The 26,781-nt window shown below is 40.0% G+C and overlaps 1 protein-coding gene across 1 annotated transcript; it reads left to right on the top strand.

Annotated features, from left to right (window-relative positions):
• Nucleotides 1-312: 312 nt before the first annotated feature.
• paxbp1.S (PAX3 and PAX7 binding protein 1 S homeolog) lies at nucleotides 313-26,635 on the top strand. Its single transcript, XM_018248883.2, has 18 exons — nucleotides 313-623; nucleotides 4,357-4,482; nucleotides 4,568-4,741; nucleotides 5,645-5,866; nucleotides 6,113-6,216; nucleotides 7,868-8,085; nucleotides 9,026-9,215; nucleotides 11,777-11,900; nucleotides 13,567-13,669; nucleotides 14,153-14,268; nucleotides 16,020-16,219; nucleotides 16,467-16,611; nucleotides 18,742-18,863; nucleotides 20,493-20,569; nucleotides 22,044-22,110; nucleotides 22,231-22,377; nucleotides 24,367-24,521; nucleotides 25,651-26,635. Exons 1-18 carry the CDS (start codon nucleotides 380-382, stop codon nucleotides 25,766-25,768), a joined length of 2,652 nt encoding a protein of 883 aa, XP_018104372.1. The 5' UTR covers nucleotides 313-379; the 3' UTR covers nucleotides 25,769-26,635.
• Nucleotides 26,636-26,781: the final 146 nt, after the last annotated feature.

Raw genomic sequence — 26,781 nt, 5'->3', positions numbered from 1 at the left:
TTGATCAGCTTGACAAAGGAAACTAAACTGTTCTGAAAGCTTGCCATGATTATATTAGTTAGCCAATAAAGGTATCACTTTTATACCACTTTTGTTATTTTGTTTTATTTCCAATCTACAGAAAAATTGATTTTAATTGTGTTCGCTAGGTGTCGCTATTGCGTAGCAGCACAAGCGTAACAGGTTACACGTTCCATGAATATTACTGCCGCTGGTAACTCCTCCGACCACTAGGTGGCGGCATGCTGTTTGCTTTATCGTCTGTCATTAGGGGCGTTCTTGTTTCTCCCGCGCCTGCTCTGCTTTGCTGCCGCCTCTCTCTGGTATTACAGCGATTCGTTCGGCGAGGAGCTGTGTGTGTGTGTATCCGTGCGCCGTGATGTTCCGCAAGGCTCGGCGAGTGAATGTGCGAAAGCGCAATGATTCGGAGGACGAGGAGCGAGAGACCGGCTCTTCTTTCACGGCGCCCGTCGAACATTCCGAGCCGATGTTTTCGGTAGCGCTGCACCCGGTTTCTATCCCGCTGCTCGGGCCGGACACTGGGCCTCCTCGGTGCAAGAAGGAGGGGAACTCTGTAGTGAGTAAGGGGGGCAGCCTCCTCAGCTTCCAGGATGATGATGACGGTAAGCGGCTGTGGCCATGAAACTCAAACATTTGGGCCCTACTGGGAGCTGTCAGCCTGGCTGCGAGTTGTAGTCCTGGTGGAACGTTTCATATCTTTGCTGATCTTATTACTGCTCATGGGGGATTCTGGGAGTTGTAGTCCTGGTGGGAACTTTGATATCTCTGCTGATATTATTGCTGCTCATGGGTAATTCTGGGAGTTGTAGTCCTTGTGGAACGCTTGACATCTCTGCAGATCTTATTGTTGCTCTTGGGGGATTCTGGGAGTCGTAGTCCTAGTGGCAACGTTTAACATCTTTGATCTTATTGCTGCTCATGGGGGATTCTGGGAGTTGTAGTCCTGGTGGCAACTTTGATATCTCTAATGATCTTATTACTTCTGATGGGGGATTCTGGGAGTTGTAGTCCTAGTGGGAACGTTTCATATCTCTGCTGATTTTATTGCTGCTCATGGGGGATTCTGGGAGTTGTAGTCCTGGTGGGAAATTTGATATCTCTGCTGATCCTATTACTTGTAATGGGGGATTCTGGGAGTTGCAGTCCTGGTGGGAACTTTTCATATCTCTGCTGATCTTATTGCTGCTCATGGGGGATTTTGGGAGTTGTAGTCCTGGTGGGAACGTTTCATATCTCTGCTGATCCTATTACTTCTAATGGGGGATTCTGGGAGTTGCAGTCCTAGTGGGAACGTTTCATATCTCTGCTGATCTTATTGTTGCTAGTGGGGGATTCTGGGAGTTGTAGTCCTGCTGGGAACTTTGATATCTCTGCAGATCTTATTACTGCTGATTGGGGATTCTGGGAGTTGTAGTGGCTGTTGAGGTTATATGATACATGTCCAGCCTCTAGTAAGAGTTGCCAGGTGTCATTTAAAAACCACCCAAAAGTAGCCCAAAAATAGCACAATATGTGCAGTGAAAAAAAAGCCTAAAAAAATAACTGAATATATGTGAAAATACACCCTTTTTCAAATTTTCCCATTAAATAAAATGGGACAGATTCGCCAGTCACCAGGGGGTTAACTACAAAGGGAGGTCCATAAGGCCCTAATACATATACTATTTCAATAAATATTGGTAAAACATGTCAACGTCTTTTGGTGGCCAGCAGATTTTTGCCCAAAAATTGTTTGAAATTGAGGAAAGTCACCGGAAAATGCAAGTGCTTAAAGGGATAGTTCACCTTTACGTTAACTTTTAGTATGTTATTGAATGGCCATTTCTAAGCAACTTTTCAAGTTGTCTTTATTTTTTATAGTTTTTAAATTACTTGCCTTCCTCTTCTGACTCTTTCCAGCTTTCAAACGGGGGTCACTGACCCCATCTAAAAACAAATGCTCTGTAAGGCTACAAATGTATTGTTATTGCTACTTTTTATTACTCCTCTTTCTATTCAGGCCTCTCCTATTCATATTCCAGACTCTTCGTCAAATCAGTGCATGGTTGCTGAAACTGCAAACTGGAGAGCTTCTGAACAAAATGTTAAATAACTCATAAACCACAAATTATAAAAAATGAAAACCAATTGCAAATTGTCTCAGAATATCCCTCTCTACTGTGGGTACCTGACCCGACTCCTAGTGATTTCTGTGTCTAAGTGACTGATGAAGGTTATTGATGAGGCTTATATGGCTCCAGGGCAGCATAACTCATTGCCTTCTCATGGTTCTGTTGTTAGGCTGCTGGGTGATATCACTCCAACTTGCAGTAAAGAGTGATTGAAGTTTATCAGAGCACAAGTCACATGACTGGAGGCAGCTTGGAAACTGACAATATGTCTAGCCCCATGTCAGATTTCAAAATTGAATATAACAAAACCTGTTTGCTCTTTTGAAAAATGGATTTCAGTGCAGAATTCTGCTGGAGCAGCACTATTAACTGATGTGTTTTGAAAATGTGTTGTGTTGTGTTCCTTTAATGTCTCACAAGTTACAGAATTTGAGCAAGCCTGACTTTATCCCACCCTAGGCATTTATTTAGCTGTGAGGCACAGGGTGTGGGCACTATTGGGAAGGAACCTTAGCTGCATCTTAGGCATGTTTGATATTGATGAGCTGCCATACAGGATGCTATTGAACGTGATCATCCTGTTATAGCTTGGGTTATGTTAGGGCAGGAGAGAAGAACCCAGGTGCTATCTGTGTCACGGTATTGGGTGTAGCCTAACTATAAGATGCACTTGTTTGGATTTATGTCATAACTCAATGTTTATTACTACTTCCCTGATCACGTATCCGTTGGGAAGTGTAGAAGGATTCGCAGCTGCCAAAATTAGCTGCCATTATCACATCATAAACACTTTTTTTTTCCAGTTATTCCAAAGGTACATTTCTCAGCAGCATCTGTGGAATATTTGCAACTATTGTATCAATTCTAACAGCTGCCTTTAATGAAACTCAGGGATTCTGCTCAGCAGCTGCTTCAGAAAGACACAAGGAAATAAATTACTTCAGTGATGTAAAAAGGGTCACAAATAGAAAGGAAATTTTGAAGGGGTGGTTCACCTTTAAGGTAACTTTTAGTGTGTTTTTGAATGCCCCTTTTTCAATCGGTTTTCATTATTTATTTTGTTTTCTTCCGACTTCTTGCAGCTTTCAAATGGGTGTCGCTGACTCCTACTAAAAAACAAATGCTCTGTAAGGCTACAAATGTATTGTTATTGTTACTTTTTAATACTGATATTTCTATTCAGGATTCTCCTTTTCCTGTCTGTTATGTAAATCAATGTATGGTTGTTAGGGTAATTTGGACCCTAGTAACCAGATTGCTGACTGGAGAGCTGCTGAATAAAAAGCTAAATAACTCAAAAACCTTAAATAATAAAAAATGAAAACCCATTGCATATTGTCTCAGAATATCACTCTCTACATCATACTAAAAGTTAGTTATTTTTGGTGAACGATCTGAAATTAGCTCAACAAAGTTCACTGTGTGTAAGGTGAATGACCCCTTTAAAGTTCTTTTAACTTGGAGTGTGCCAAAAGTAAGGAAGCCCCAAGTGATGGCATGTACTTACCTGACACCCCGGGCTGGTGCTCCTATCAGAAGAAAACTGCACCGGTCCGGGGTTCTTCCAGCAAGCACCACGGAGCGATCATTTTTTTTCGACTTCTTCTTTTTTCTCGGAGTGAAAAGCCAAACTTTACCGAAAAAGTTGGCTATTTCATTCTACTGCGCAAGCGTCTGCCCTGGGAAATTTGAAGACGGAAGAGGATCGCTCCATGGTTCTTGCTGGAATAACCCTGGGCCGGCGCAGTTTTCAACTCTTAGGAGCTCTGGCCCGGGGTTTTAGGTAAGTACATGCCATCACTTGGGGGTGCCTCACTTGGCACCAGCAACTTTTTGTTCACGGATCCACACACACACACAAATTTCTGCAGTGGGGAAAGTGCCCCTTCTTTATTGATTTATATCATCACCAACATCAACGTTTCAGGGGGGTACAACCTCCTTTCATCCCCACTGCAGAAATTTGTGTGTGTGTGTGGATCCGTGAACAAAAAGTTGCTGTTGCCAAGGGACCGTGCCGGGTCAACGGAGGACCAGCACCACTACTGCAGAGTGAGTAGATTCCGGGTGTGCAGTGTATTTATTACATCACTTTTGGCACCCTCAAGTTAAAAGACCTTTCCTTCTCCTTTAAAGCTTGCATTTCTTTAGCGTTTGGAGTACATATTTTTTAATCAAAAGCCTTGTCTGATAATAAATGCACATTGTCATCCCCCCCCTACAGGCGAGGAAATCTTTACAGTGAAAAAATCCAATTACAGCAAAAAAATAGCGAAGCTGCTGAAAAAGGAGTATCAAGAAGATCTGGAGAAGACCAAGCCGAAGTCAGTTGGCAACAGTTCTGTAGACGGTAAGAATAAAACAGGGTTTCCTGGTTCAGGTGGGGTTTCTGGAGTGTTAGCGCAAGTAAATTTAATGGTAATCTTGCTGTGTAGGTGATGGATTTATGAACAGATCCCAGCTTCCGAAGGATGGAGTTCAACAAGATGTCATTGTTGGCAGCGAATTAGGGGAGGAGGAAATGGAAGTTGAAAGTGAAAAAGAAGAGGAGAAACCCAAAGCTGGCTCGTTTGCAAATGCAGTGTCTGCTCTAAATGTCTTACGCCCAGGTAAATGCCCTCTATTTCTGCAGGATCTTTGTAGGTCCTCCCTAACTGCCATCCCTTGCTACTGGGCATCAGAGAGGCACACAAGCACTATTGTGAAAATGAAACTTTTATATTAGCTTCAGCTTTCTAAATACAATCAATTGATCATTCTGCATTGATTATTTCAGAAACCATGCAGAATTTTTAATTGATTGTACTTAGAAAGTTTCTTATTTCAGTATGATGAAGTGTATGTTACATTTTCAACTTTGCGATAGTTCCCCCTTAGGATACTTGTTGGTACAGCCAAAACCAGTGAGTTCTCTATTGATGCCCATGGCCAGAGTAGCTAGCTCATTAATGGACTTGGCCATATAAGATTAGATTGGGCTCCTGGCTTGATTTTGGTTCTGTTCTGAATGCCTTGCCACCAATGTAATATTGCCATATTTGTGAGTTATTGATGTTATCATTTTCCTGGGATATATAACAATTCTTTCTAGGGATGCACCGAGTCCACTAATTTGGATTCGGTCAAACCCCTGAATTCTTTGATAAAGATTCGGCCAAATACCGAACTGGGTCCTAATTTGCATATGCAAATTAGGGATGGGAAGGGGGAAAACATTTTTTACTTCCTTTTTTTGTGACAAAAATTCACGTGATTTCCCTCCCTGCCCCTAATTTCCATATGCAAATTAGGATTTGGTTCGGCCGTGTTGTAGGATTCGGCCGAATCCCGAACCGAATCCTGGATTCAGTGCATCCCTAATTCTTACAATTGTATCACATTTTCCATTCAAAGCATTAGCACACTAGATATAATGCAATTTTTTGAGCACACGCATAATTTTCTATTCTTTCATCCCATTATATATGGGTAATAGCTTCAGTAACAGCAACTGTCAATCTGACTTTCTCCAGGTGAGATTCCAGACGCCGCATTCATCCACGCAGCGCGAAAAAAGAGACAGATGGCTCGGGAACTTGGAGACGCCCCGTCTGTAGATGGAGAGGTGGGTGGTAAAAGTCGATTGGTGCGTGAAGATGAAAACGATGCAAGCGATGATGAAGACGACGATAAGAGGCGAATAGTCTTTTCCGTTCGAGAGAAATCTCAAAGACAGAAAATAGCAGAGGAAATTGGTAGGTATTACGGTTACCTTGTGCAATAGAAGCATTCGGTAGTATTTAATAAAGGGGGTTGTCATTTTGGATTTAATTTTCAGGCTGCTAGGATACACAGCATTGTTGTAATATTGGATTAGGTGCAAGTATTGATTCTCACTTTTCAGTTGCATTTGTTAGGTGAGGTTATTCACATTGTGAGAGAACCCTACAAGTCATGTCAATCGTATGTTGTTCTTCTGAAATGTTATATTATTTGCACAGGAATTGAAGGAAGTGATGATGAGGCTTTAGCAACAGGAGACCAAGATGAAGAACTCAGCCGATGGGAGCAGGAACAGATTCGGAAAGGAATTAGTATTCCACAGGCAAGTATCTCAGACATCACTATTCAACAAAGAAAAGATTGTCAGCACCTCTCACAGAAACCACAGCTGCCTGGGATTTCTGGCTGAATGACTTACTAGATTTTAGTATCCATTTTGATATTATTAATGTTTAATATACAGAAGTTTTGTGCTTGTGCCCAGCCACGCTTTAAAGTGGGATTTGGCACAAGCACACACACAATTTATGGAAAACATTCATCAAAGATCATTCTGTAATCTTGCAGAATGCTCGAAAACATGATAATAGAGGTGTTTAGGATGATTTCCAGGATTATTGATCAAGTCAAGCTACAGCTCCTAGCATCGACTGTTGGTAAATGCTAGAACTGGAATTTGATTATTACATGTAGTTTTCATGTAAAGGTCTATCCTTTCCTTTTCAGCTGTACCTTCATTTTTCTCCATATTATTATGTTTATTATATGATTGAAACACATTCAGCTGCTATTGGGAACAGTATTTTCCCTTTTGCTCTCAATCTTAAGGTGCTGTTTAAAGGAGAATTCAACCGTTAACTAAAAAACAATGTTGCCCTGCACTGGTAAAACTGATATGTTTGCTTCAGAAACACTACTATTGTTTATTTAAAAAAGCTGCTGTGTAGCAATGGGGGCAGCCATTCAAAGGAGAAAAGGCTTAGGTTACACAGCAGATAAGCTCTGCAGAACATAATGGTGTTATCTGTTATCCACTTTGTGCGATATATCCTCTTTTTTACCAATTTCCTCCATTGTTCACAGCAGCTTGTTTATATGAACTATAGTAGAGTTTCTGAATCAAACACATCAGTTTTACCAGTGCAGGGCAACAATGTTACATTGTCATTATTTTTAAACACTGTTTTTGGTTTTACTGTTCCTTTAAAAGACACCTCATTCCACCGATTTGAGAGTTTCGCAGCAGCCTGTTTTAAAGCACCCAGCAAGCCTTTAAAGTGCATGCACAGATGCATCCTTCAGCGCACATACAATGGTATTTAAGTTCCTTAAAGGAGAAGGAAACCCAATGGGCGCCAAAACCCACCCCCCTCCCCTGTGTTGCTTCCCCTCCCTCCTCCCCCCTGGCCTACCTGTCCCGCTGGGCAAAAGCCCCCAACTTACTTACGCAGGTCCAGTCCACGGACTTCACAGACGCCATCTTCTTCCACGTGATCATCTTCCTGCTTTGACCGACGTTTTGGCGCATGCGCAGTAGGAGCATTTTGCCGGTACGGATCTACTACGCATGCGCCAAAAGTCACGAAGTTTTCCGATTTCACTTCGCGACTTTTGTCGCATGCGCAGTAGATCCGTACCGGCAAAATGCTCCTACTGCGCATGCGCCGGTCAAAGCAGGAAGAAGATCGCTTGGAAGAAGATGGCGTCTGTGAACTCCGTGGACTGGACCTGCGTAAGTAAGTTGGGGGCTTTTGCCCAGCGGGACAGGTAGGCCAGGGGGGAGGAGAGAGGGGAAGCAACACAGGGGAGGGGGGAGGGTTTTTGCGCCCACTGGGTTTCCTTCTCCTTTAACCTAGGAGACGGGAAACTAAGAAAAAAGGTTTTATACATGGCTACTGTAATGTTTCCATGTCGTTTGTTTGTTTCAGATGGATGATTAAAGGGAATATGCTAATTGTAACATGTTATTTTAGGTACAAGCACCACAGCCTCCAGAGACAAATATGTTCTACCCAACTACTTACCAAGGAATTCCTTATGGCACGACATATGGCGTTCCCTACATTTATGCTGCTTACGGATCCACTGAGACAAAATCTCAGAAACCAGATAATTCTGTCTCTTTCAAAACTCCCAGTAATGAGATGACTCCTGTTACTATTGATTTGGTAAAGAAACAGCTTAAAGACAGGTAGGGCAGACTAACTTTCTATTGGGGCGTACCAAAACAGTCCACAGGCTTTCTCTTCCCCTGGCTCCATGTAATCGGGCCTGGGAATGTAAAGCCATTGTGTAGCACCAGTGAACTCCTTGAAGAACACGGATGGAATCAAGATTTGCACCAATTTTCCTGGAAACATTTAAAGCCTAGTGAAGTGAGATTGCTTTCTTTGTCACAAGCACAGGGCTTTGTTAGCACGAAATGACATTCTGGACAGTAACACACTTGAGGCCAATAATTATGAAGCAACAGTGACTTTCATGTTCAGAAATGATGAGCCACAGGTACACTGGTGCTGAGTTTGATCCGTCTACCAAGGTTACACAATTGCAATGCCGTTTGGAAACAAGAAGATTAGAGGGGATACAATTTGATATTAATGTTGCATTGCCTTTGAAGGAAATGTTTTGCATCCATAGTGCTTATTAATAGATATTGCACAGGTCCATCCTTTTTGTGTTTAAAGAGAAATGATGGGTTTTTTTTGGTGAATATTGTAGAACACTCCAATCATATTTATAGATTTTATAATGCCCAAAATGGAGCAGGGTGTTATAACGTAGTGGCTTATTTAAACATGTAAGAATTAAAATGCACAAAAGCTCCCAAGTATAAATCATTTTAAATTCATGTTGATAACCTGTGCTGTGGCTAATCTGTCTTATTGAGCAGCTGCTCTATACTGTTACAAAGATCAGTATTATAGAAACATTTCCAGAACTATTTAAAAATATTTATACGTTACTTATCTTCTCATTGCTTTTATGTGAAGATACATTGAAGTGTGTGATGTAGACAATCTCTTTGGTGCCAGTGTATTGTAACTGGTACATACACATGTATTAGTTTGAAAGGTTTATGAAAGTTCTCTTGCCTTTTGATAACTTTGCTCTCTTGTTGCCCTAATTAGGTTGGATGCAATGAAAGAAGTGCACAAAGCAAACCTTGAACAGTATGAGAAACATGTGCAAAGCAGAGAGGACTCCACTAATTCCATAAGTCGGTTGGAAGGGTGTTCAGGGGGTAATGCCGAACGATACCAGTTTTTGCAAGAAATGCGAGGGTATGTCCAAGACTTGCTTGAGTGTTTCCGTGAAAAGGTAAGAATGCGACAAGATTGTTCTTTTCCTTCTAAAAAAAAAGATGCCAATGTGATATCCAAAATAGTTTCAATCTGCCTTGACTGTGTGCGATGTGAGTGCTTCCATTCCACTTATACTTTTCAACAGGAATGGTGTTTTTTCTCATGTAAAATGTTCTTTTCTTTAAGTCTGTTTTAGTTTGGAATAGTTACGTTAGAAGACTAAAGCTGGCCATAAACGCAAAGATCCGATCGTACGAATCCTTGATTCGTACGATTTTCGGATCGTGTGTGGAGTATCCCGACATCTGTCGTGCCATGCCAAACGGTCGTTCATTCGATCAGACAGGTTAGAAAATTTCTGTCGGCCGCCGATATCATCTCTGCGTGTATTGCCGATGTGATGATCTTCAGTGGGCTGGATTAGGTGCAAGTCTCTAGGGGGCGCCGCACTTGAATCCCCGCACTTGAATCCCCGTGGGGACCCCCGTCTCTCCCTGTCCCCTATTGTTCCCCGGACTCTACCTGCAGCCCCCGGTGGAAGTTAGAAATATCAGGACTGCGCTTGTGCTCGTTTTATAGAAGCAACGGTGGCGGGCTTCCCTCTGGGAGATCCTCCATCCTGCCCTCTAACAAACCCCCTCACTAGGCCTCCGGTAGAAGACACGCGTCCCGGTACGTGGAGAAAGTCTCCCCGGTGCCAGTCAGATGAGAAGCTGTCAGCAGGGATATGGAGGGGCCGGTAACTTATCATGTTCTAACATCGGCTGATCTGTTCTTTTTTAACCGAAGGTTAGTGGCAGGTCGGGAGATGGGGACGTCCGATCGTTCGATGATTCGACGATCGGAACTTTGTGTCTATGGCCAACTTAATGCTAGTCTTACATTAGTAGATATAATTTGCTGGCTCTGACACTGTTGACCGATTTTTGACATTTTATTTGCGTAATTGGGGGCAATAATGTCCTTAATAATCAGTATCTAAAGGCTGGTCTTTTCTGGGTTTCATTCACCTCTTCTGCAACACTTGTTTGTTTAGTCAGGGAAAAGATCCTGTCCAAACCATAAAATCTCAATCTCGTAACAATAAAAAAAATGTTTTCCCCTTCCCACCCTTAATTTGCATATGCAAATTAGGGTTCGGATTTGGTTCGGTATTCGGCCGAATCTTTTGCGAAGGATTCGGGGGTTCGGCCGAATCCAAAATAGTGGATTCGGTGCATCCCTAGTCAAAACAAACCCTAACTGCAGTTAGTTGAAGCCGCTCCTTCCAACTGCATCAAGGTCTTTAAAGGGGTGGTTCACCTTCAAAGAACTAGTTGTTTTCAGATGGATCAGCAGATATAAAGATTTTTCCAATTAATTTCTATTTTCTATGTGTCACTGTTTTTCTAATATTGAAGTGTAATTTTTGCACCTTCTAAAGCAACTCTGGCGGGGGGGGGGTCGCTGACCCTGGGAACTGTTACATTTAGTTGATACATTTCTTATCTTTGTCCCTGCTAAATAGAATCTCTTAGTTTCATTACAGGCAGCTGTTAGAATTGATACAATAGTTGCTAATACTCCAGAGATGCTGCTGAGAAATGTATCAACTAAATGTTGCAAAGTTGTAACAGTTCAGAGTCTGCACTAGGGATGGGCGAATTTTTTCGCCTTGGTTTCGCCGCGGAAATGACCCCCAAAGACTTGTATGGTGGTGTGCGTCAAAAATAAGGACCCTCGTCAAAAAATTTTGCAGCACGACAAAAGTCTTTTGACGCCCATAGACATTTCACCGGCGGCAAATCTTTAACGAAACGGGTCAAATTCGCCCATCCCTAGTCTGCACCTGAATTACTGAGCTGCCAGACTCAAACACCAGAGACCGGAAAATTCAACTTAACTTAGATTTTGGAAAAACAGTAAAAAAAAAAAAATATTGAAAAAAAGTCTTTATTTCTGGGGAACAATCTGAAAACAACTGAACGTAAAGTGTTTGGAAGGTGAACGACCCCTTTAAGGGGGTACTGCTTCACCTCTGCTATTAGATTTGGCAAGATAATGATTGAAACAAATTAGTCCTTTCATTTTAATGTTTTGATCATATTCCGTTAACCCTGCACACTGCATATTTAATAATATAAGCCCTCTGCATCATTAATTTTCTTTTGAAGATAAAGGCCTTCATGTCTTAGTATCATTTTAGTTGAGATAATTTAGGAATGTGTATCAAAGTATTAGGGCGACAGGAATTCCATAATGTATCGAATAAATTAAAACCCAAGGGAATTGTATATAGGCTGTGTCCATAAGCAATCTATAATAGTACTGTCCCATCATCTTTATAGCTGAGTCCTAAAAGGATTAATAGTGGTGGATCAGGAAGTCCCAAGTTTGTTCCCAAAAAAGTAGAAGAATGGAGTCAGCCCTCTGCATTCGTAAAAAACAGAAATAATATTGCTAAAATGAAAGGAAACAATCTGGCTGATTCTAGGAACATCATTGTAATGGGATTTCTTCACTGTGCTGGGCATTACCTGCTCCTGGAACCTCTGCACACAAAGCTGTGGTATTATGAATGATATTGTATTTTTTCAGGTACCACTGATAAATGAGCTTGAATCTGCAATGCACCAGCTGTACAAACAGCAAGCCGCCCGCCTTGTCCAAAGACGACAAGATGATATTAAGGATGAATCTTCGGAGTTTTCGAGCCATTCAAGTCAGTCCATCTTGAAGGTTTTTATTATTCATTAAACATTGTTTGCATCTAGATAAGCCAACAAGTGCATGCTTCCCTTAACATTCTAATGTGTTAGCTGCCTAGTTCCTGCAATTGCTTTTTAAATAAAAGCTTAACCTCTATGTGCACCTTCAATTTCCAGTAGAGGGAGAGAGGAGCAAACTGAGCATGCTCAAGCCCTAGCCCTGGATGTTTAAGATGAAAACAGGAAGTCTGATACAGTAGCCCATGTATACACAATAGAAGGAAAGAAATGTTGTGTTTCTTTTGACAGAGGACTCAGAGCAGCATTAATTTGAGGCTTAATTTTAGCCTTTCCTCCTTCTTTAAGCATTATTGTAATAATTAAGCTGTTCTAAACCAATTTACCCTTAAAAGGTTCTTATTTGTAAAGTATTCTTTGTCCTACACAAAATTCTGCACCAATGTTTGTGTCATGGTATTTTCTCTGTCCAGGGTGGGTTGTGTATACTTGTTTTTTGCAAATGCAGTGACTAAATAATTACATCTTCCACTATTTCCCACTACTTACGCCATCTAACACCTCAAACCATAAACCCGTAGTAATATTGCCACGTCTTCTTTGGCTTCTTGGTTTTTAATACAGTAATAGAAAGATGTAGCCAGTCAGCCTGAGACAAAGTACAGTAATAAGGTCAAAACACTAGTGTAAACAGGACAAAAAAAAATAGCTTTTTGCCATATTCAATGGTCAATTTACAATTACTGTCATCTTCTTGGAAGGCTTATCTACAGTGTGTGGTCTTACACTAACATTCCCTTTTAGTGCAACGGTCTGCAAACTGTGGGACGGTAGTAACATCATTGAATACAGTAAAGTGCATTGTAGGAATATTCGGACAAGATTTCCTTTGTGCAGACTACATTTAATCATGGCATGTCTTAATTTTACCTATTGGGTTCCATTTTGTCATCACAAGCAAATACACTATCTATAAAAGAATGTTTGTTTTCACATATGTATGTAGTTATAACCATACAGAATCTTAAGTAAGAGCTCTTTTATACTTCTCTGACAACCAAATGAAAATGGTATATGAATCTCCGCAAGTTCAATGCTACTGATCTTAAGCACATGTTTTCGGTAAAAACAGTATACTCTCATTTGCATTGTAAAATATTTTAGAGAGCAGGTTTCCACTTAAAGAGATACTGACACCAGAAAATAACCTTTTTTTTTTTTTTTATATCTATCATATTGTCTTTGCACACGATTTATAATTTTCCCATTAAAGTATTTGCCAGATGCTTTTACATTACCTTTCTTACTACTCCTCTATAGGGAGCTGCCATATTTGTGCAGCAGTGGTCTGTTAGCATTAGAAACTCGAACTGACAGGTTGAGAAGGGACAGTCAGGTTGGCAAAACGGTCAGGTTTAGAAAATTCAAGTGACAATTACTTACAAAAGCAGAACTATCCGTGAAAAACGAATCAACATGACCTATAGTTAATTTTAATGTAAATTAATATTTTGAAAAGAAAACTTTTAGTGTCAGTATCACTTTAAGCAAAAGCTAGGATCAAGAATAATTGAGCATAGGATGGATGTGTAATATTGGAGGCTGAGAAATCAATGTCTTATATCTCACTAACAGCCCTGTATTGTATATATGCTTTAACAGGTAAAGCTGTAATGGCACCAAATCTGGACCCATTTGGGCGGGACCGGGCACTTTTCCAGGAACATGCAAAACAGAGGAGGATCGCAGAAAGAGAAGCCAGAAGGTAAGATATTGATGACTCAAATCTCAAGATCCAATGGCCTATTAAATATCTAATGGAATATTAAATATCCTTTGCCATTACTATGACTATTGTCCTTCAAAGGATGAATATACACTTAATAACCTATGTCCTGTACAAAGGAGCTTATTTTTGATAACATTTAAAAGCATGGTAATAAAGCATTAGCAATTTTGTCCAGCCCATCACAAATATAAGACCGTGTTTCTACTTATGCTTGACTTAAAACGCTAAAAAAAAAAAAAAACACATTGAAAGTTGATTTAAATATGTTTGAGAGCTGAGGAGACCAATTAGTGTAATTTTTTAAAATGTCCCATATTTCCCTGATTTCAACAACTCGTTTGGAGAGTCCATGTTTAAAATATGGAGGAAAAAGAATTTTCCTTTACAAACCGTAGCCATATATTATTTTTACATTTCATCTGTTCTCAAACTAACTTGGGCATGACTGTTTTTTTGCAGAACGCGCCGCCGACAAGCCAGAGAAGTAACTGGCAAGATGGCAGAGCACCTTGAAGGTCTGTCCAGTGATGATGAAGAAACGTCAACTGATATTACAAACTTCAACATGGAGAAAGGTAAGCTTAATTTTTATGGGTTTTTGTTTGTCATAAAGAGTGATTGTTGGATAATACTGGCCCAGCTGCTCCTTTAAAGGGATCCTGTGATCGGAAAACATGTTTGTTTTTTTTCCAAAACACACCAGTTAATAGTGCTACTCAAGCAGAATTCTGCACGGAAAACAATTTCTCAAAAGAGCAAACAGATTTTTTTATATTCAATTTTGAAATCTGACATGGGGCTAGACATTTTGTCAATTTCCCACCTGCCCCCAGTCATGTGACTTGTGCCTGCACTTTAGGAGAGAAATGGTTTCTGGCAGGCTGCTGTTTTTCCTTCTCAGTGTAACTGAATGTGTCTCAGTGGGACATGGGTTTTTACTATTGAGTGTTGTTCTTAGATCTACCAGGCAGCTGTTATCTTGTGTTAGGGAGCTGTTATCTGGTTACCTTCCCATTGTTCTTTTGTTTGGCTGCTGGGGGGGTAAAGGGAGGGGGTGATATCACTCCAACTTGCAGTACAGCAGTAAAGAGTGATTGAAGTTTATCAGAGCACAAGTCACATGACTTGGGGCAGCTGGTAAATTGACAATATGTCTAGCCCCATGTCAGATTTCATAATTGAATATAAAAAAAATCTGTTTGCTCTTTTGAGAAATGGATTTCAGTGCAGAATTCTGCTGGAGCAGCACTTTTAACTGATTCATTTTGATAAAAATGTTTTTAACCATGACAGTATCCCTTTAATTTAAATCCACAGAGCCATACATTTAGCTTGTCATCCAAGTTCAACTGTTCTCTCCTAGGTTGTGTTTTTGGCTGGAGCATTTTGTTACGCAAAGCTTTCTTGGCTCATTTTCTGCATGTAGAGCAACCTGGGGTATGGGAAAAGCTTTCTCTAATAAAAGCTGCCCAGTTGTTGTCTTTCGCCACATCAAGAATGCTTGGGACCTAGAGTGTTCCTGATAAGGAATCTTTCCATAATTTGGCTTTCCATACCTTAGTCTACTTAAAAATAATTTAAATATTAAACCCAGTAGGATTGTCTGCTTGGAATAAGGGCGAATTACTTGGGATCAAATACAAGCCACTGTTAGGGATGCACCGAATCCACGATTCAGTTCGGGATTCGGCCGTTTTCAGCAGGATTCAGATTCAGCTGAATCCTCCTGCCCGGCCGAACCAAATCTGATTAGGGACGGGGAGGGAAATGCGTGACTTTTTGTTTTCCCCTTCCCACCCCTAATTTGCATATGCAAATTAGAATTCGGTATTCGGCCAAATATTTTGTGAAGGATTCAGGGGTTCAGCCAAATCCAAAATAGGGGTATCCCTAATTATTATTGTAGAAAAAAGGAAATCATTTTTAATAATTCTATTTAATTCTAATGGAGTCTATGGTAGATACGTAATAATTAATCCAGCACACGAAGTTTGCTCAAGGGTTATTACCCGTGTTTAATGTCAAGCCAAACAGGTTACAACGTTTCGGGGGCGTACCCCTTCGTTTGGCTGAAGTCTATGGTAGATAGCCTTCTTGTAATTTGGAGCTTTCTGGATAATGGGTTTCCTGATAACTGATCTCATATCTGTACAGTAAAAATTTTCATTGCAAATTACTGCCAGTATTGATATAATGGCATTGCTCGCTTCACTAAAGTGCTCTGCCTGGTGGAAATATATAAAGGGCAGATGTTTTTCTTTTGTCTCGCACCTTATCTTAGAAGCTTATAGTAGGGAATTTCTCGCTAACCTATTTTCATTTTTAGATCGAATTTTAAAGGAGGCAAACAAGGTGTTTGAGGACACACTGGAAAATTTCCATTCCATAGACTGCATCAAAGCTCAGTTTGAAACATGGCGCTCAACCTACTATAGCACATACAAAGATGCATACATCGGCCTTTGTCTGCCAAAGTTGCTTAATCCCCTAGTACGATTGCAACTTTTAACTTGGAATCCACTGGAGGTATGTTTTGTAGATTGTGGTCTGTGTCGCAGTGCTTATGGTTCAGTAGTACATGCATGGGTGCATAATGTTTAAAAGGATTACATACCTGCAGACCTGCAAGTAATCTGTTTTGCTTTAAGGTACCAACCTTTCTGTGACCAGAACATTGATCCTCCACTAGAGCTCATAGTGAAGAAGTATTTTACATTTAAAGTGTGATCAGAATATTGTGAGCTATTTCTATAACGTGCATTTTGAATTGCAGGCAAACTGTCGCAACTTTGAAAGTTTGAGGTGGTTTGAGTGTCTGCTTTTTTATGGCTGTGAAGAAAAGGAGTACGACAAGGAGGATGCAGACATTGTCCTCTTGCCATCACTGGTTGAAAAGGTTATTCTCCCCAGACTTACAGGTATTACTAATGTTATTAAAGGGGATGTAAAGGCAAAAAAAAAAAATCCCATTTTTACTTTCTTCAATGAAAAAGAAATCTATCTCCAATATACTTTTAAAGGGATACTGTCATGGGGAAAAAAAATTTTTTTCAAAATGAATCAGTTAATAGTGCTGCTCCAGCAGAATTCTGCACTGAAATCCGTTTCTCAAAAGAGCAAACAGATTTTTTTTATATTCAATTTTGAAATCTGACATGGGGCTAGACATATTGTCAATTTTCCAGCTGCCCCAAGTCATGTGACTTGTGCTCTGATAAACTTCAATCACTCTTTACTGCTGTACTGCAAGTTGGAGTGATATCACCCCGTTCCCTTTCCCCCCCAGCAGCCAAACAAAAGAACATTGGGAAGGTAACCAGATAGCAGCTTCCTAACACAAGATAACAGCTGCCTGGTAGATCACTGAGACACATTCAGTTACATTGAGAAGGAAAAACAGCAGCCTGCCAGAAAGCATTTCTCTCCTAAAGTGCAGGCACAAGTCACATGACCGGGGGCAGCTGGGAAATTGACAAAATGTCTCGCCCCATGTCAGATTTCAAAATTGAATATAAAAAAATCTATTTGCTCTTTTGAGAAATTGATTTCAGTGCAGAATTCTGCTGAAGCAGCACTAACTGAATTTTTTTCCCCATGACAGTATCCCTTTAATTAAAAAATGTATACTGTTTTTATAATAAACACAAAAGACTGTATGCAGTGAAATTACCCCTTCGTTTTACTTGACAGCTGAAACTTCAGATGATCCCTAACTGCTCTGCAGGGAAACGATCACACTTTCAAACGACAGGGGGTAGATTTGTATCCACAGACCCAGTGCAGTCTGTATATTCTGATTATTAATCAGTCTTGCTGTATCATCTTCTATGACAGATATTATTTGACTTGTGCTGTTTTGGTCATTTATGACGATCCCTAAGCTTACCCTCCCAACTGAAGCTCAGACCACACTGAGCATGTGCATAGTCTTGGTATTCCAAAGATGTTTAACAAAGTTACAAGATGGCAGCCCCCTGTGCCAACTTTGAAAGCATAAATCATTTGTTTAATTAGACTTCTTGTGCAGTAAGGTCATGTTTATATTAAGTATACAAAAAACAGCATTTCTAACTTTAGTTGCCCTTAAATAGTTCAAAAGTCATTGTTTATTGCCTGAGTGACAGCAGTCAGAGCTGTTCATTAACCTGGCAATCAAATGCCTGGTTGTTTAGCATGTGTCATTGGCCTTGGCGAAGCAGTGGCTGCTTAGGCGAAGACTAAAATTACAAGTTGAGACCACTGTTCTATTTGTAAAAACTTGGAGGGAGGAGCAAAAGGAAAACGATATGTACAATTAGTAGTTTTATTGTTCAGAGGAAAATAAAACGTTTTTACAACAAATGCTATACATGAGCGTTTTTCTGGCCAACGTAAACTTTTAACACTTTGAACAGACATGAACCTTAAAGGGGAACTATCTCGAAAATGAAAATTTAATATAAGCTTCCTCATACTGAAGTAAGAAACGTTCTAAATACAATCAATTAAAAATTCCTCTATCAGCATCTGTTTCTCTTCATGCAGCAGTTGGGTGTCAGATGAATCATCTAATATATCTTATAGGGGCCTTCCTTTCCTATAAAATGATTACAATACAAACAAAATAACTGCCTTTTTGCACAAATTCTGCATGTAGAGAGACATGATGTCTGGTGATTTTAATAGAGTAAGACCTAATACATCTAGGAAAAATGTACATATTAAATGTAATAAAAACAAGGCGACACTGTTAAAAACTTGTGCAAAAATATTTTATTATGATAAAAGCACATTTATGAAAGTATCTCTTTTATAAGTAAAGAGCATTGCAACTAGGGATTCACCGAATCCAGGATTCAGCCTTTTTTAGCAGGATTCGGTTGAATTTTTCTGCAGAGCCGAATCCTAATTTGCATATGCAGATTCGGTTTGGTATTCAACCGAATCCAAAATACCGGATTCGATGCAACCCTTATTGCAACATGCCATTTTTTAGAGTTTATGACTCAATGGCCAAAGAGAACTGTATTCTTTCACTCACATGAATGAATTCATTTTGTGTTTGCAAGGTATTGCTGAGAATGTATGGGACCCCTTCTCTACGACACAGACCATCAGGCTTGCAGCGGTTGTTCAGAAGCTCATGAATGGATATCCTACTGTTTTAAACTCTGAAAATAAATATACAGAGGTAATTACTCAGTTGCTACTTGGTTTGCGTGGCCAGTCACTGGAGATGAAATGGTATGTGACCCAGACAGATCTCGACATCTATTCAGCTTGCAGAGAACCCAGCAGCCAAAACTTTGTATCACTTGCATGCATTCTACACGTACATGATCTATTCTGCACCTTAGATGCACCTCAAAGCAATTTCCACCAGAATATCACACATTATATAGGAGGGAGTACTTTGGGAGCAAAACAGAGATGGTAAATTAGACCAGTGCTGTGCAACATATATAACATTAGTAAATCAGAATCTTTCCCTTAATAAACTCAACTTCCTAGCCAGAGGTTCATTGAAAAGATTTGAAAAAATCTGGAGCCCATGGTGGGAGGCGGGACTGGGGGGTCATGGATCTCCAACGTTAACTAAAATGTGTGTAGAACAAAATCTGAGAATATGTTGACCTTATACAGATTAAAGGGATACTGTCATGGGAAAACATTTTTTTTTCAAAATAAATCGGTTAATAGTGCTGCTCCAGCAGAATTTTGTGCTGAAATCCATTTCTCAAAAGAGCAAACAGATTTTTTTATATTCAATTTTGAAATCTGACATGGGGCTAGACATTTTGTCAATTTCCCAGCTGCCCCAAGTCATGTGACTTGTGCTCTGATAAACTTCAATCACTCTTTACTGCTGTACTGCAACTTGGAGTGATAGCACTCCCCCCCCCCCCCCCCATCAGCCAAACAAAAGAACAATGGGAAGGTAACCAGATAGCAGCTCCCTAACACAAGATAACAGCTGCCTGGTAGATCTAAGAACAACACTCAATAGTAAAAACCCATGTCCCACTGAGACACATTCAGTTACATTGAGAAGGAAAAAGAGCAGCCTGCCAGAAAGCATTTCTCTCCTGAAGTGCAGGCACAAGTCACATGACCATATAAAAAAAATCTGTTTGCTCTTTTGAGAAATGGATTTCAGTGCAGAATTCTGCTAGAGTAGTACTATTAACTGATGCGTTTTGAAAAAAACATGTTTTCCGATGACAGGATCCCTTTAAGGTGTAGTTAGTCATAATTGTCAATAGGAGTCGGGAAGTAGGGATGCACAGAATCCAGGATTTGGTTCGGGATTCGGCCAGGATTCGGCTTTTTCAGCAGGATTCGGCCGAATCCTTGAGCCTGGCCAAACCGTGACCGAATCCTAATTTGCATATCTAAATTCCCACTTTTTCCTTTCCTGCCCCTAATTTGCATATGCAAATTCTGTTTGGTATTCGGCCGAATCCCAAATAGTGGATTCGGTGCATACATACTTGAACAACGCTATAGATGATGAATACACCGGCTACACTACTAAACAACATATGTAAATATGTTTAGCTATGGATCAGAAACATAATTACCTTTATGACATGATGTTTTGTTTTTAATTTTCTTTCAATTTTGTTTCGTTTGAAGTGTTCTAAAACAATAAAACATTTACCCTTAAAAAGAATTTTGGATTATTTGGATAAAATGGAGTCCATGGGAGGCGGACATTCCGTAATTTGGTGCTTTCCGGATAACTGATCCCATACCTGTACTCACTTATGTACACTATATATCACTATATACTGTGTCTATTTGAACCTCTATCTTTCAGGCATTTCTCAAGGCACTGCTGATGAGAATGAGAAGGACGTTAGACGATGATGTCTTCATGCCATTATATCCTAAAAAGTAAGTACAAATAAACCAAGCATCACTAAAACATGTTTTTAAAAAAGTTATACTTGTAATTTCATGTGTCTGCATTAGTATTCTTTCCAGAATCTTGCTGTTTAATCATAAATTGAATATATTATATATGCTATGATATACAATAAGTATTGTAGTTTAAAGGAAATTTGTACTTGTCGGTATACCTGCAGGGGATATAGGAAAAGGGGGGTTCACTTAGTGGGATTAAATTGGTTTACCTGGTAAATTCACACAGAGCTGCAAAGCTTTGGGGATATTTAAGTGCCTCCAAGGACATTTTGTGTATCCTTGTTCACAACGAGAGCCCATATTGTAAAATACCTCTGATGGAGGCACATATGTGTAATAAACATGCACAAAATAAATACCACTATACTGAGAATTGGTTTTCTCAGTTTCTCAATTCATATTTTTTTTTATATACATATAAACACTGATGGGGGGGAAGCAAACACAATCAGCACATGATAAAGGCGAACTAAACCCTAAAAATGAATAGGGCTAAAAATGGCATATTTTATATACTGAACTTATTGCACCAGCCTAAAGTTTGAGCTTGTCAATAGCAGCAATGATCCAGGACTTCAAACTTGTCACAGGGGGTCACCATCTTGGAAAGTGTCTGTAGAAAAGAAAGGTTTAAATCACTGGGAAGTGGCAAATGTTAGGCACCCCCTAGTAATTACAGTAGCTTACCTGATACCCCCAGCGATTGCTACTGCATTCAACTGGGGTATTTCTGTATTAACACCACGGAGTGATCTTCTTCAGCATTGTTTCAGGAGTCAGAAGCAGCAGTCTTGGAACAGAAGACATAATATACAATTAAAGGAGAACTAAACCCTAAAACCAAATATGGCTAAAAATGGCACCAGTCTAAAGTTTAAGCTTGTCAATAGCCGGAATGATCCAGGACTTCAAACTTGTCACAGGGGGTCACCATCTTGGAAAGTGTCTGTGACACTCACATGCTCAGTGGGCTCTGAGCAGCTGTTGAGAAGCTAAGCTTAGGGGTCGTCACTAATTATCCGGCAGAAAATGAGCTTCCCCTGTAATATAAGCTGATGCTACAGGTTTGCTGATTATTAAATTCTGATGCTAATTGCACTGGTTTCTGTGCTGCCGTGTAGTAATTATCTGTATTAATTACTAATCAGCCTTATATTGTGACATTTCTATTCTGTGTGTATTGTATATTGTGAGTGGGTCCCTAAGCTCAGTAAGTGACAGCAGCACAGAGCATGTGCAGTGAATCAGCAGAAAAGAAGATGGGGAGCTACTGGGGCATCTTTGGAGACAATGAGCTTTACTGCTAAAGAGCTGTGGTTGCCTTGGGCTGGTACAGAAGCACAAAACATCATGTACAACATTTCTAGCTACTTATTTTGTTTAACTTTCCTTGTCCTTTAATGAGTAAAATTGTGCGTAAAATATTTTTATTCATTTCCTTCAGTGTCATTGAAAATAAGAACTCTGCTCCGTGCATATTTTTCCACCGCCAGTTTTGGTCGTCTGTAAAGGTAATAAGAGCTCGGTGCTTACAATCTGCCAGTTACTATGAACGTTGTTTTGCTAAAAGTTCATGTTTACCTTCGCTTTATGTAGAAAAACATTGTGTTTTTTTTTTGTGTCTATTTCAGTTACTAGGGAATTTTCTAAAGTGGCATGGAGTGCTCTCCAACAAAGCATTGCAGGAGTTGTCAGTAGATGGGCTTCTAAACCGATACATCCTGATGGCATTTCAGAACACTGAGAATGGGGAAGAGAGCATTAAAAAAGCCCAAAGTGTAAGTGAACATCTGAGTGGTATAAATATGGGACTCTGTGTGCTTTAAATGTTATTTCTAATTCCCTTAACACTAATTCCTATTTAACCATAAAGATACAGCACTGAAGTATAGATAATTAATGAATGGTTTCCCATTATTCCCCAGTTTTATTTTTATTTATGTATAGTTTTATTAATTGTGGTTATTTGCATGTCTATTTAGGCTGTAAAAAAGAAGAAAAGGCATAGGTTACATAACAGAACAGATAAAACACCATTGTATTTGACAGGGCTTATCTGTTATGTGCTATGTAACGTGTACCTCTTTTTATTTTTTTGTATTCTGTGCTTGAATGGCTGCCCCCATGGCTACACAGCAGCTTGTTTATATGAACTATAGTAGTAATTATCTCTTATCTACTGTGTATCCTGTGCTTGAATGGCTGCCCCCATGGCTACACAGCAGCTTGTTTATATAAACTATAGTAGTACTTATTTGTTATCTACTGTGTATCCTGTACTTGAATGGCTGCCATCATGGCTACACAGCAGCTTGTTTATATAAACTATAGTAGTACTTATCTGTTATCTACTGTGTATCCTGTGCTTGAATGGCTGCCCCCATGGCTACACAGCAGCTTGTTTATATAAACTATAGTAGTACTTATCTGTTATCTACTGTGTATCCTGTGCTTGAATGGCTGCCCCCATGACTACACAGCAGCTTTTTATATTAACTATAGTAGTGTTTCTCCAGCAAACAGTTTTTACCAGTGCATACTAACAGTATATTATAGGTAAATAACTTATTAAAGGAGAATTCAACCTGTTCGTAAAAAACCCATACCCCCCACCCCAGGTAGACTCCTCCCCCCAGGCTAACTACCCCCCCCCCCTCGGGGAGATGCCCCATACTCCATACTTACCCCTTGCGCTGATTCTTCCAGTGGAGTTGCACGGATCCATCTTCCGATTCCTCTGTAAGCTGACTGAGAGATCGGTATTTCTGCACACGCGCAGTTGGAGCAGCTTGCCGATTTGCGACAACTGCGCATGCGCGAAATTACACAGAATTTGCTGATCTCTCAGTCAGCTTACAGAGATCACGGAAGATGGATGCGTGGAACTTCGCTGGAAGAATCTGCGCCGAGGGGTAATTATGGAGTATGGAGCATCTCCCGGGGGGGAGGGGGTAGTTAGCAGGGGTACAGGTTTTTTTACTAACAGGTTGAATTCTCCTTTAAACTGTGTAAACCGCTGTAATTTTTTGGTGTTACTGGCACAGCTCTCTATAGTTCATCAATTTGCAATTTCACCAGTCTGGTGGTAAGGTCCAAATAATCCTAGCAACCATGCATTGATTTGAATAAGACAATGGAATATGAATGAAAGAGCTGAGATGAGTAACAAAAAGTAGCAATTACAATGTGTAGCCTTACCGGGCATTTTTTTTTTTTAGATGGGGTCAGTGACCCTCATTTGAAAGCTGAAAAGAGTTTGAAGAAGAAGGCAAATAATTCAGCCTTTATATGACCCCTCCCCCTTTAAATACAATCCAAAATTAACTGAAGTATTGTTCTAAGAACCAGAATTGCTTCTGCCAGATCCTCCTTCATAGAAGCTCTTAAGTCTGGTTTGATTTTCAGTGCTTGTATACTCCAGGACATTGCATATTGTATTTTTCTTAATGCAATTTAAAGTTATTAGCAGTCGGAGTCGGTACACACTCTGGATACCCACAATTGCCTCCGACTCCGCAACTCTGGATAAAATGCATGTTTTGCCACTGATCGCTCTATATCAATAGCAATGTAGTAACTCTCTGTAGTATTATGGGAGAAAGAGGAGGACAGAACGTAAAAGTAGTATTTGCAAACTGATTTTAAATCTTTATAGATCTTTCTAGGGAAATATAACCTAATATTAAGAGCTAGTCTTGGTATGTCTCACACATATTCTACAGCCTTAGGAGAATCCATATTGAAAACGTCCTCCTTTTGTCTTCCAGGTTATCACATGTTTTCCAAGGCAATGGTTCTCCAATCTTAAAGGAGGTAAAACGATTCCACAGCTAGAAAACTTTGTTCGATATCTCACCCATTTGGCTGGTACAATATACAGAAGCAATGTTGGCTGCTCAGACATAGAGAGAAGAAACGCAAGGTGATTTGCATGCATCTCCTCGGTCGGACTATAAACATAGTTTCCTCCTTTGTTTCTAAATGGGTTCCTATATGCTGCCCCTTTATTTAGGTTAATGCATGGCAGAGAAGGGAAGGGGGCTGGCCTGCACTAGGATTTTCTGAATTTTAAAAAAGGAAAGGCTAAAACTAAGTAAGCTTTATCAGAACGGTCTATTTAAATACACCAGTAAACCCTCAAAGTAATTCTGCTCTGAGTCCTCTGTCAAAAAAAACACTGAATTTATTTCCTTCTATTGTGTATACATGGCCTTCTGTATCAGACTTCCCTCTTTTAGCTTGGGCTTGAGCATGCTCAGTTTGCTTCTCTCCCCCTCCCACCATCTTTGCTCCCCTCCCTGCTATAATCTGAGCCCAGAGCTATGAGTGAGCAGGGAGAGACTCGGCAGGAAGTGGTTATACCAAGCTAATATGGCAGCTGCTATCCTTAAAGGAGAAATAATCCCCTTATTAAAAAAAAACCCCTACCCCACATAGACCCTCCTCCTCACCCCCAGCCTAGCTGCTAACCCGGGCAAATGCCCCTAACTTTTTACTTAACCCTCGGTGCAGATTCAGGGAACGGAGTTCACGGCAGCCATCTTTCGGTCTTCAGTAATCTGAGAATAAGACCGGCGTATCAGCTCATGCGCAGTTGGAGCAATTTCGCAACAACTGTGCATGCTCCGAAATTGACGGAAGTCGCCGAAGCGCCGGAAGATGACACGAAGACCCAGAAGATGGTTGCCGTGAACTCCGATCCCTGAATCTGCACCGAGGGGTAAGTAAAAAGTTAGGGGCATTTGCCCGGGGTAGCAGCTAGGCTGAGGGGGGTCTATGGGGGGTAGAGTTTTTTTTAAATAAGGGATTTGTTTCTTCTTTAAGAGACTGAGCTTCTAGAGCTGTTTACTCAGGTATCTAAAGTATTCTACAGAATAAATACAGTGTTATAGCTTGCGCTATTGTGGTTAATCAGTTGGCAATAAACTGCTTCGATAGCTTTCCTTCTCCTTTAATGCCACCTTTTGTTGCAGTTAACCTATTGTTTAATTCTCATTGCATACGTTTATCTTCTATTGCATCTAATGTGTCTTCATTTTCCTCCTTAATAGAGAGCAAATAAAACAGGTTGTAAAACTACTAGCAAGTATCCGGGCCCTGGAAAGTGCCATGTCTGTTGCCAACGACTACAATGTGAAAGACATGAAAGCACCAACAGAAGGCAAATAAACATCTTCGAGAATGCCCATTGTACATGCATTCCTCTCTTGGTTTTTGTACATTATGTAAAGTTTCTTAACCTGTATAGTGACTTATTAATTATTATTATTTTAGTGTAGTAGCACCTTGATTTTGCCAAGGTCCTGTTTTTAAAAAAAACTAAAATCTACAAAAAATATTCTATGATTTCCTAGTGGTTTCAGTTTGTGTTTATAAGAGACTCTGCAGTTGGTTTCCAAGCCTCATGCTGTTGTGCCTGTACAGAAGCGAAAGTAGCTAAATTCCGAATATTTATCTGTTATGAGATTAATTGTATATAGTTGTTTGCATGTGTAAAACTCCTGAAAATGAATTACACAGAGCAGCTCCGTATAGATTTGCCAAAATGGTCTTATCAGATAGGGGGGGCTAAGATCTGTGACCATATCTCACAATGTTAAATATCCACCGTGTGTGCAGTAAGTAGTGATTTCTGAACTGATGCACGGTGATTTCTAAGGAAAACCAAAGTGAAGTCCAGCTACGGGATACTTTTTGAACTGCGCACGGCATGGTGTAGGACTAAAAGGCATTTTATGAACGCTAATCAATGAATTTCAAGCAAGAGAATTGTCTCCTACACTGGATTCTTATATTCATTATAACTTCCTGCAAACACTGCATTTTTTTTCTGTGCGCAAACTGCTGCTCCTTGTTTCCGTCTCTAAGCAGTGCTGTCCGAATCACATTGCTGCCTTCTCTCTGGAGCATCCATGTTTCAGTTCTGCTTTGTGTGCTGAAGCCATGGGTTTGATCATGGAGAATGCATGAGCTTTAACTGGAAATCTCTTTTATGAGATTGTAGGGAGATAATAAAGTTTTTATGTTTTGTGTTTATTTTGAACTGCTGGTCTTAATTATGCGGGATTTTGTTCCAGATTTTTACAGCTATATGGTCTTACTTTATGTCATCCAAACATACTACTTTAAAGGAGAATTCAACCTGTAATAAAAAAAAACCCTACCCTGGGTATAACCCTCTC

Source organism: Xenopus laevis, chromosome 2S, assembly GCF_017654675.1.
Source record: "Xenopus laevis strain J_2021 chromosome 2S, Xenopus_laevis_v10.1, whole genome shotgun sequence".
Lineage (NCBI taxonomy): Eukaryota > Metazoa > Chordata > Amphibia > Anura > Pipidae > Xenopus > Xenopus laevis.
The sequence above is the reverse complement of the archived record's forward strand: the minus strand, read 5'-3'. Positions and strand labels throughout refer to the sequence as shown.